The sequence below is a fragment of the Corvus brachyrhynchos genome, unplaced genomic scaffold, assembly GCF_000691975.1.
Source record: "Corvus brachyrhynchos isolate BGI_N302 unplaced genomic scaffold, ASM69197v1 scaffold114, whole genome shotgun sequence".
NCBI classification, from domain to species: domain Eukaryota; kingdom Metazoa; phylum Chordata; class Aves; order Passeriformes; family Corvidae; genus Corvus; species Corvus brachyrhynchos.
In genome coordinates, this window is record NW_008238337.1 from 2572563 (window position 1) to 2583959 (window position 11397).

Genomic DNA, 11397 nt, shown 5'->3' on the forward strand with positions numbered 1-11397 from the left:
GGGCATTCCTTTATCCATTTCTGAACTTCTTTCTGCATATCAGTTACCTGTGGTATGGTAATAAAAGATGAGGTTCCTTAGGGTCTAGCAAGTGTTGAATTTGCAAGAACTTGAGGAAACTCAGATCAGGTGGATTATTGAAAAAGCTCTGAGGTTCAGCTGTGTTTAAGCATTTTGCTCATCCTTTGAGATGAATAGTTAAAAATTACTGTAATGTAGGATGCTGTACCTCTCTACACCATCATGATGTCTGTGCTCCCTCCTTTCTCATGGTAATGACCAAATTGTTTTTATTCTATGTAAGTTTTGATGTGTTTCAATTTATTCCCACTTCGGATGACTCTTCCAGGTACCTTCTGAGGATGCTCTGCCACACTGGCTGGAGCAGTACAACTCCTCTGCAGACACCTGCACCCACGCCTACTGGTCAGTGTTTGTGCACGTGGTGCTTTAACTTAACTGTTTCACTTGGACTGGTTTATCACTGCTTCTGTTCTTCTGTCACTCCTGTAAAGTCTTGAGTTTCTTGCTTAAGGGAAGTTTTCCCATGACCAGTTAAATGACCCAACTTCTGAGTGAAAACATCGAGCTTTGCACTTGCCCTAAAGTCCTAATACAGGAGATGAATGCTAATATATAAATTACACTCAGCTGAAGTACAGTGACTCAGGAGTAGCTTGTGCTTGAAGTGTCTCAATCTGTGCTAGTATTGTAGTCTGATAGTTCAAATGTTATTGGGGGGAAGTGTTTGGAGATGAGACGATGTCAGAAGCAGCTGTTCTCTGCTGCCTCTTGTGTGTCTGAACTCAGCTGATGGCTGAATTCCTGAGGAACTGCATAACTGGTAGAAGTTTCAGACTAATATTGGAGCTTCTGAAATAACCCTGATCAGATACCAGTGTCCTGTAACATACTCCAGTTCTCAGGTGACCTAAATGATGGTATCTTAGACTCAAAGCTCTGTCTGTGCATTCTGAACATGTGAGCTTAACTAGGCCAAGCCTTCCCAAAGCTTTACCATTACCTGTGGTCAAAGTATCCTTCCCTTAGTGTGTGTGCAGCCCTTGCTTGACTCCGAATGCACATGAAATAACTTCAGGTCTCATTTTTAAGTAAATTAGATACTTCTGTTTGCAGAATGGTTTTGAAAGCTTTTCTCTGTCTGCAGGAGAGGCAATTGCAAGAAGGCAGGCCTGGGGCTGGTCTGTGAGGTGGGGCTCCGCTGCAGAACCTACTACGTCCTGTGTGGCTCCGTGCTGAGCGTGTGGACGAAGGTGGAAGGAGTCCTGGCCTCCGTGAGTGGCACAAATGTGAAAATGCAAATTGTTCGCCTAAGGACAGAAGATGGGCAGAGGATCGTAGGTAGGTGCATGGGCTGCTGCTCTGCTGCGCCTTGGAGCAGGGGGTGGCTGTAACTGGTGAGTGGCTCTGTGTTGACAGCCACATGGCTGAGTTTGTGTGAAGATGCTTAAAAGAGAACAGGCTTGTCAGAGGTCTGCTGGGGAGGAGCAGAAGTGCAGGTCTTCAACAATACAATACAGTGCAAACACTGTTAAGGCAGGTTAAAGAAGGGGGGTTTCTTTTTCAGCCAGGCTTTGGAACACTTAATCTCTTAGTTCTTTGGATTTATTGCAGCAAAAAGTCATACACAGCCTGCTCCAGCCAAGCTACCTTGACATCATAACGGCTCCACTTTTGTCAATGAATAGTAGGCCTTTGAAATAATTGGTTTTATGGGTTTTGAGCTACTGAAAGTGTGTAAAATGACTTGAAGATGATTGTCTCTTCACTAAACCTCATAGTGAAGCCCTCAAAACAGGGACCTCAGAGGCTGAACTCTCCAAATGTTTTTTTAAATGAGGACTTCCTGTGGATGTGCCAGTACCATGGCAGCTTCTCCTCTAGTAACAGTTTTCTGGGATGTTGGAAGTAGGTTTTTGCGTGTTTAAACTTTCATGGTGATGTAATTCTGTGAGACCAGAAAAGCAAAAATAGCCGACTTGTGACAGCAGGTAACATGAGAATAAAGTTTGTTGTCAGGCAAAATGGGAACTTCTTTCTCCCACTTCACTGCCTAAAGGATGGTGAAGGACTGAGGAGCAGGACTTGGGGCTGTGCTGATTAGACCTGACATTGGAAACAGTCATTGTTGAATGTTGCATAAATTAAACGGTGGAATCACCAGCCTGAGGTCTTAATGAACAAACTGTTGCTGTGTTTATGAAACCATTGATGTGTTGCTGTTCTCAGGTTTGATCATTCCTGCAAATTGTGTGTCGCCCCTCGTGAACCTCCTGTCGACATCCGACCAGTCGCAGCAGCTCGCAGTGCAGCAGCAGCAGATCTGGCAGCAACACCACCCCCAGAGCATCACCAACCTCAACAACGCATAAGAGGACAAGCTACAGGTGTTGACTTTGGTGTTTGAGGAAAAGGCTGTAAAAGCATATCACTTGCATAAAAATCAGGGACAGATTCCAAAGAAATATAACTTTTTCAGTTCAGTTGTGTGCTCTCAAATACTTTGGGAATAAAGAGATCTAAAAAGGTTGGTAGAACTGAAAGCCAGCAGTTGTTTATGGTGGTGCATCTGTCTTTCCTTATGCTCTCTGTAGTGCTTCCTGTTTGCTTTTACTTTTGGCCTTTTAAGCTACAAACCACAATTTGTTTGAAAATGCTTGAAAATCCCCAAGCAGGCTTTATTTTTATCTTGTCATACAGTGCTCAGGGTTTAACGCAGTGCATCGATGCCATTGCTGTGGGAGATCTCGAATGCATGTATTGAGTATATATATAGAAAAAATATATTGGGTTTTTCTCTTCAATTTGAGTTTATAAAAGCATGAAACCTAGAGGTTGCACATCATGCATTCAGGTTCCTTCCCAGTTTCTGTTTGACAGTGCATGTCTTTGGAAACGGGCATGGACAGGATAAACACACGAGACAGGAATTCAGAGAGAAACACAATCTTAGTTGTACAGCATCGGTTATTGCATTTTTATAGTGTTTATACCCAGGTGTTGCATTTTTTCTGGTTCTCTCCTGGGAGTTATATATTTGAGTCTACAACATGTTCTTTTTGTGATAAACATCTTAAATTAAAATTAGTTCATTTTTAATGTATTAATGGTATTCCTAATGTGTACTGCAAAGATGGCTGGATGCCTGTTTTCCTTAAATTGAAGCATTTCCTTAATCTGAGGTGGTTATGGAAACTTAAGTGCAAATTCACTTCCATCTCGCATACAATCTTATATTTTTTATTTCATTAACGTAATTTAATTTGTCACTTGTAAGATGAAACCTTACTTGAGCTGTAAATTAGAGAATGGGAAACACTTGAGGGTTCCGCTGTATGTGCTGTTTCTGTTACCCAGTAACTTGAATACTGTTTAATATGTTGTAAGACATTGTAGAGTTTATCTGGAGCTGTTAAAAAGAAATTGTAATGTACAAATGTGAATAGTCACTTATCTATAATATGGGTAAGTTTTGTTTTGCCTATAATAGTAGATGTTTATAAGAAAGTGAAGGACAATGTTTGTCATTTCTTGCTTGCACAGGTTGCACTATTGAAAAATTGAGATTGTATAAACCTGTCCAAAAAACTACAAGATAATGATCTTGTAGATGTCAAATAAAAGTTATTGTACTAACAAGAAGTGGAGTCTTGTTTAGGCAATCACCATATTCCAAAAATACTAACAAGTTTGTACAATTGGAATTCGACAGGACTTGGCATCTTCCAGGCTGCTCTAACCAGGCTTCTGTCTTGCAGCCCAAATCTCTCGGCTGAACTCACTAATGAGGCAAGAACTAAACTCTGTTTAAACCTCCCTGTCTGTTTAAGGAAGGCTCAGCTGCCAGAGCAGGATTGCTGCAGGTGTGGCACCTCTGAAGCACTCAGTGAGCCACTCAAGGGTCAGAAAGAGCGGGACTGAAGTTCCACAGCTTGAGGCTGAAGTGGGTTCCTTAGGGAATTACTGCTCCCGAGGCTCAGTTAACGCTCCCTGTGCCACAGCTCTGTGGTCACCAAGCCCCTGCTTGCCAGGGAAGGAAGTTTGCACGCTTCCCTCAGCTCCCAGCCTGAGCTGGTGGGGGAGGGATGACCCCCTGCTCATGCTTGGGACTAACTGGAAATGCAGGTCTGGAACAAATCCCCGTGTCCTGCTGCACCTGTGTAAATACCAGGAATGCAGGTGGTCAGTGTTGGGGGATCTTCAGTCCGCTGGGAGCAAGGGAAGGGAGCCTGAGTGCTGTCATAGCGCTGGGAGCTGGTGATGCCCTGGCAAACTCTAGAGCGCAGGGTGTGGGGGAGGCTGTTCCTGTGTTCTGTACCCACCAGTGGATGTATTTGGCATCCATTCCAGGAGCAGGGCTGGGATTTTGAGGAGTGTGTTGACAGATGACTACTGCAGCAGGCTGTGTGTGGACTGCCCTGTCTCTGCTGCTTAATTGCTATTTGCTGTAGAAACTTCTGCCATCTGAGATGGTGACATAACATTTTAGGTCTTGATCCTCAGTAAAATAGTTCTGGAAGTGGTAGATTCACAATTAGTGATTTTAAGTTGTTTTTTTTTTAAATAATGATTTAAATACACTCAGTTCCTAAGTGCTCTTCTCAGCCTGGTGTGCTCACTTTCATTGTTGGGATGAGCAAGTCTGATATTCCCTGTACTGATGAGCAAACCACACTATATTGCTTCAACCTTTTAAACTTCCCATGGACTTGTGTCCCCTGGAGGGGAAGAAAGCTGACAGTACTTCCAAGATCCATAGGAACTGTTCCTATTCCAGAAATCCATTCCTCTACTTGCTCTTCTTTGCCTGTTCCCTGCTCCTTGCACCATCACTGCCTTGGCTTTGCCATCCAGTTACTAACACAGCTGCAGCCATGGCTCTGGACTGTTGCAACATCTTGAAGGTTAACATCCAAAAAAGAGAACAGCCTTCAAGCTACAGCAACATTTTCTCTCTTGAAAATTCCTAGTCAGTGCTTGGGGTGTGGGTTTTAGTATTTGTTTGCTGCATGAGCTGCTGATAAAACCTGGGGAGAAAAGGAATACAAATAGCTCTGGATGGGGTAAGGAACAGTGAGTGGTGTCCCTTTGCAGCACTGGCTGTGAGACAAACATCCTCCTGGGGAGGGAAAAGAGACCAATTGTCAAGTCATAAATTACCAGGCCAGGCAAGGGTGGTCTCTGTGTTTTCCTGCTTGGAGGGTATTGATCTGCTTTGTACAAACTGAAATACAAAATGCTTTGTACATGTGAAATGGGTATAAAACCTATAAAGGGCAGAGGGCTCATGTAAAATGGCAGCACTTCTGTACTGTGGGGGTTTTGGAATTGTGCTGCAGGACGGGAAGGTACACATTTGAGTTGATTTGGGAATTGAAAACCCAGATTTTGGGTTTTCTTTTCTAACTGTCCCTTGACAGCAACTAAATTATGACTTGTTAACTAGCTTCATAATTAAGATATGTCTGGCATGATAAATGCAATTGTAACCCCTTAACAACCTCCTTGCACAGCAAGTATTCCACTTTTTCCAGTGGCTGTGTGGTTCATTGGGAATACACACCTCTTGTAAGTTCCCCAAAGATGCAAGTTCTCTGTTCCATGTGTAGTATTTTCTTTGTAAATGGAGAAATCTCTGCAACCTGTAAATGCTTGTTCAAGTGAATTATCAAGGGGTTTTGTATTTTTCTTTTGTGTTTGGAATAACTTCACTCGGCTCCCAGCGCAGTCTGTACATATATAGAGCCTGTTTGTATATAGAGGTGTTAAAGGCTACTGAATTATTGAATGTAAATAACTCTCGTTTTTCTCTGTGGTTTTTTTCCTTCATGACCTTCCCAAGATGTATTCCTATTTTCTCAAACTGCCACATGGGCAGCTTATGTGTACTTTGAAATATATATAGAGCATATATAAACCTTCCAGGGTGTGTGTGTACATTGTAGATGTTTTGTGTTGTCATCATTTTTTCCAAAACTCTATTGTGTGTCTCCCATGATCCTTTTGATGCTCTGTGGGTTTATTCTATATTTTTGGTGTAAAACGCATTCCCTTGAGAGAAATGGACCCAATGTCTGTCACTTCTTAGTGCCTGTATCACAGAAACAAATATTTGAGTTTTCAGTCTTTTCAGTGTTTCAGATCTTGAGCTTTAATCCTAAAAACATTTGTTTTCTTCCACTTAGTGGTATCTTCAACCCTGCATTCGGTGAGCTCCAACAATCAGAGTTCTAGAGTTAAGTTCTACCCCCTGTGCTAACATACCAAAGTATATTACTACTTTCACGTTAAATGTGAACTGTCTTAAAAGCTCTCTAGAAAGGCAGTGATTGAGAGTAGAAAAGATGTCTATTGTAGCATATTTCCTGGGAAAACGTTGAGCTTCCTGTCATGCCTAAATGTGCAAAATGAAGGTAATGGAACTTTCTTACCTTGGGAAAAAATAGTGCAGATTTTTAATTGCCAGGTAAAAATAATATATTTATATCAAAGTTGGAGATTAATAAGAAATCCCATTAATTGTTTGTCTCTTACTTAGCCCTTGAGCTTCCAGCAGCTGTCCTGTGGGTTTGGCCCTTCCCCAGCTGCAGGGAAGGACCGTGTCCGTGCAGTTGTTCCCTGAATTTAAGTGGTTTGCCAAGTCTGTTGACCGGAGTCAGGGCGAGAAGCGTGCAGCTGCAAATAGCAACAAAATACTTCTGGTACTTTCTGTGGTCACTACGAGCTTTAAAAGGGGAATGCTGAGAACAGGGGGGGAGGGGGTCAGTGCTGGCAGCTGCAGCCTTGGGTTCCGTGTCGGGGGCTGGAGAGGGACGGAGCTGGCAGCAGGAACAAAGTAACGCAACCACAACCGCGCCCGAGCGGAGCGAGACCTGGGAAACCGCGGGGCTGACGCTTCCCTGGGAGCAGCGTCGGCCCCAGGTGCTGCTTAGGTTGTAGAATGAGTTTGAAAAGCAGCAACTCTCTTCTTAAGGAGAAACACAGGGAACAAAAGGCTGTAAGGTGCTGTTTCTCAGCCCCACTTACAACAGCTGCAGGAACGTTGCCCCTAAAAGCTTGTGCTGAGGAGAGTGAGATGTAAAAATCTGGTAAAAACTTCCTTGATGTGATATGCTTCACTATTTCTTTATTGGCCCAAAATAATTTTTGAGTGAAAGAAGTTTGAGGCACCACTAAGATTTAAGAATAGGAATTGGACAGGGTTAAGCTGAGGCCAAAACTCATGTAAGAAATTTTTTGCCTGCCATGTCCTGAACCAATATCCAGGATTCTGTGAACCTGGCACCCTGTGTGGGACAAATGCTGAGATGTCTGTGTGGGAAGCTCAAAGTAAAGCATTTGGTGCACTTAGAACAGGCAGTTAAGCCAAAATACAGAAATATATTCAGATTTAAGTGATGTCCTGCAATGTTAATACCTGAACCAATGTGTGCTACATTTCATTTTGTAAGAGCTGAGTTTGGCTGGTGTCTCTGAACTTAGCTGTGCTTAGGGCATCACTTCAGAGAGAGGGGCCTCTGCAGAGGAGTAGTTTTCCTGCACTTGATTTGCACTGGGAAGGATAAAGAGACATTTCTGCTGCCATTTCTGATGCCATACATATTTATGTCTCTGCTTCCTGGCTTGGAGAAGATAACCAGGAAAATGCCAGCTTCCTTGCAGGCACAGAATCGCATTTTTATTTGCCAAGTAATTTGATTTATTTTTCAGTCATTGACATATTGAGTTTTATTGGAGGTGGGTGTTCGCTGCCTCGGCACCTTCCCTGTACCCCAGCCCTGCAGTAACTCACTGGGAATCTGCCTCTGCACAAAGGATACACTGATTTTTTAAAGTAGGACTTTGCTATTAGTACTTGTTAAGTCTCCACCTTTAACAGTCCAAGGTGACAGAATCTCAAAGCCACGCAGGATTTCAGCTGTGTGAGGTGTTTTTATTGCCTGCCCTAACTGGGACCCTTTGCCAAGCTGAAAGCCTCCATCCTGCAGCGTGGGGCTGTGCTGTGTCCTGCGTTCTCCGCGCCAGCAGCCGACACCGGCGTGTGCCAAATGTCCTCAGAGCAGCAGGACTCAGAGTCCCCAGCAGTAAAACATCTGCAGTGTTTAGAAAGATTTATACCCGCAAGAATGACAAACTGAAACATGATGGACTCTGCACTCGCTTCTTTCTTTCTTGGTAAAAAATTGATAAATAAATTAAGCTGATTGCTACTTTGGGATATTTTTTCCCCCCCTTTTTAATTTTCTGTTCTGGAACTTGCCCACAGAGATGCTGGAATGCCTTTCACCAACACATCTCCATCCATTAGACACACTCATTGTCACGCCATTTTAGGATCCCTCTGACTAGCAGAAGTCATGTTCTAGTGATCCAAACAGCTTTTCTTTCAATCCACTTGAATCCTGGCACTTAACCTGGTTAATGTCACTGGTTAATTAAAATGTTTTTATTGGTAGTTAAGAGCAGATTCACAACGCTCTCGAAGTGCTAATTGTGATGGGCTTAAAAAAGAGAGGAGGGTTTATAAAAATTATATCAAGATTGGAAAGCATCAACTTCATATTTTATGCATATTTTATGCAAAGCATGAAAATAGTTTTCCTTTATCCAAAGAGTTAGTCTGGGGTAAACAGACTAATCTTAGTTTTGTACATCATTTAGCATTGACTTTTATTCTCATTTTCCCCAAATATGGAAAAGTGATGATGCCAAGATCTCAGCAATAAATGAAGATGCCCAAACCTCAGAATTTAATTATTCATTTTCACAAAGCAGTAGACTTTGTTCTGTAAGTAAGGGAGAAATTTCTTAAGAGAGGTTTTGGTTGGCTCCTTTCCAGCATGTAAATAATACACCTTAAAAATGCCAGTGAGGCAGCTCAAGAGCTGACAGCTTCTTCCTTTGGAAGTCCAGGTCTGGTTTGTATGTTCCTTCCACATTTATAAAGTGGAAGAACCGACTTTGCCTGCTAAATGCACAGTGAATTGCAAGGCACGAAGCAGAGCTCTGTATCAGCTTAGCCAGAGTGAGTTAAATAATAAACCAGGGTGCAAGTGATTTAATCCTTCCTGGGTAAGGTCTCCCCTGAAGTTACTTGGAGGGAATAGAAAAGTTAACGGGAGCAATGGAACAGTGAAGATCTGAGCCTGCAGCTGGTCCGCACAATTCCCAGCGTTACCACTCCGTGTGGGAAAGGCAGGCTTTGGGATAGGGCAGTGCTGCTCCGTGCAGGCAGCACTTGGGATCGGGACCTTCCTGGCAACAGCTCCTGCCTGCTTTAGTGAGGGGCCCCACAGTTCTGCTCCCCCCAGCTCAGGCTGCTGAGCCACACACATCCCACTGGCCCTTTGCTGCTTCCGAGGGTGGGCTTGAGCAAAGCACTGCTTTCTTCCCTTCCCTGTGGAGAGAAAAGCCCTTTCCAGGCGCAGGAGCTCCTGGAGAGGGGAGGCTCTTGAAGGGGATGCCACGGCCTGGCCTGGCCTGGCCCCCTGCAGCCCCTTTGGGGCTCTCGTGTCAGGGCCTGGGCTCTCGTGTCAGAGCTTGGGGCTCTTGTGTCAGAGCTTGGGGCTCTCCTGTCAGAGCCTGGGGCTCTCGTGTCAGAGTTTGGGGCTCGTGGCTCCGCCGCGCTGCTCAATCGCCGGCGAGGCTCGGCCTCACGCTGCACTCTAAATTCCCGACCGCGCTATCACCCATCACCAGCATCTGCCAGGGCTGTAAATCCTTCACACCCAGGATTGTCCCTCCCTTTCCGTGCACACAGAGCACGGGGGGACAGCGAGGTGGCTGCCAGGCTGCAGCATCTGCCGGGGCAGCTGCCTGGCCCACGGCTCTGCGGGGAGAACCCACAGCCTGTCCACTCCAAGAGATCTGGGGGGACCCCATGGCCTCCCCTTTTTGCCTCTCTAGGGAGAGTAAGGGGTTTTTAGGCAGTGTTCCAGGGCAGGAGGCTGCTATCACTCTTCAGGTAGATGTTTAGGCAGAGTTTGATCATTTGGCTCTCTAAAAATACTTCATGTTTATCATCACCCTGTCCCACTGCCTCCGCTGGGAGAGTGAATTGGCACTGCAAGACTCTGCACCCACACTCTCACAGGGCTGGGCACAGAGGCTTCACGCCAGTGATCCTCATACACAGACACCAGCTTGGCAAGAGATTTCAGGGCTCTCCCTTCTGCTCTGAGCAGTGTCCTGGGCCTGGATCTCAGCAGACATGTTAGACTCAGGCTGGCAAAGGCTGTGTCTGGGCTCTGGGCTGGTGAGGGAAGGAGGTGCCATGCCTGGCAGTACCAGCCGAGGGCTGTATGGCACCAGCAGAGACACTGAGGGGCCGCCCGTGCCACACACGGCACTCCCGAGACTGTGCTGTCCTGTCACTGTGATTTACCTCCTGCTTTTCCTCCTTCCCCCTTCACCCTGCTCTTCTCTCCCCCGCCAACTCCGAGCTGTTGTGAAGCTCCACATTCCTTTCCTCACAGTCATTTCCATTTTCCAGCCCTGGGCTTTGCTTCCACTCTCTCCTCCACTTCCTTTGCTCAAATGACCAGTTACAAAACAATTAGGGATGCTCCCATCAGGCTCCACAGTTGGTGTTGCAAGGAGATTCTGAGGGACAGAGGTGTTTGTGCATCCGATTATTTGTTTCAGGTGTATGACACCGGTCATATGACACTGGTGACACTTGCTTCGCACTCAGGTTTTCTGTGGAGCTTAACCCCAGTGTGTCCCTCCAAACTGTGATTTGAATCTGCAGCTCTCACAGGTGCCACGTGGATGAGTATTTCACATGGGCACAGGGTATTTGACACCAGTCTGCCTCCAGGAATCACTTCAGGCGAGCCAACACTCAGCTTTGCTGTGGATTCCTGCGCTCCCAGACGCAGAGCAGGTTCAGGAGCTTTCCCAGACAGGGCTGGGATGAAAGCAAGTCTCGGAGCCTCCTCTGCCCCAGCCAAAGGGTGGGGTACTCCCTGCCCCGGGCCCACAGCCGCGCGGGGAGGGAGGCAGAGGCAAAGGCAGGGCCGTGCCGCAGCCCAGCAGTGCCAGCTCACTCCTTGGCACAGCCTTCAAGGGCTCAGGAGTGGGAATGAAGCAGGAGTCCAGCCCACAGGGCAAGAAGGGAGAGCCCTTCCAGGCAAACTGAAGGAATCAGGCAGGGTGGAGCACTCATTTGTCTGGAAAGATGATGCAGGGAAGCCCTGTAATGTGGGGATAATGTGATATTCCATCCCTGCAAACAACAGCAAGGAAGGAGGAGCCCCTTGGCCCAAGCCCCACTGCCAGCCCGGCTGCCTGTGCCCTGTGCCCAGCAGGGCAAGGAGACCTCTCCTCTCCTCTCCTCTCCTCTCCTCTCCTCTCCTCTCCTCTCCTCTCCTCTCC

The 11397-nt window shown here is 45.9% G+C and overlaps 1 protein-coding gene across 1 annotated transcript in view; it reads left to right on the forward strand.

Moving 5' to 3' along the window:
- The window catches only part of SBNO1 (strawberry notch homolog 1), a 31007-nt gene extending 25044 nt beyond the window's left edge, over nucleotides 1–5963 (forward strand). The window contains exons 30-32 of the mRNA XM_008634026.2: nucleotides 350–426; nucleotides 1169–1362; nucleotides 2251–5963. Coding sequence (XP_008632248.1) covers nucleotides 350–426; nucleotides 1169–1362; nucleotides 2251–2393 — 414 coding nt within the window. The 3' untranslated portion in view covers nucleotides 2394–5963. The remainder of the gene's footprint in view (nucleotides 1–349; nucleotides 427–1168; nucleotides 1363–2250) is intronic.
- Nucleotides 5964–11397: the final 5434 nt, after the last annotated feature.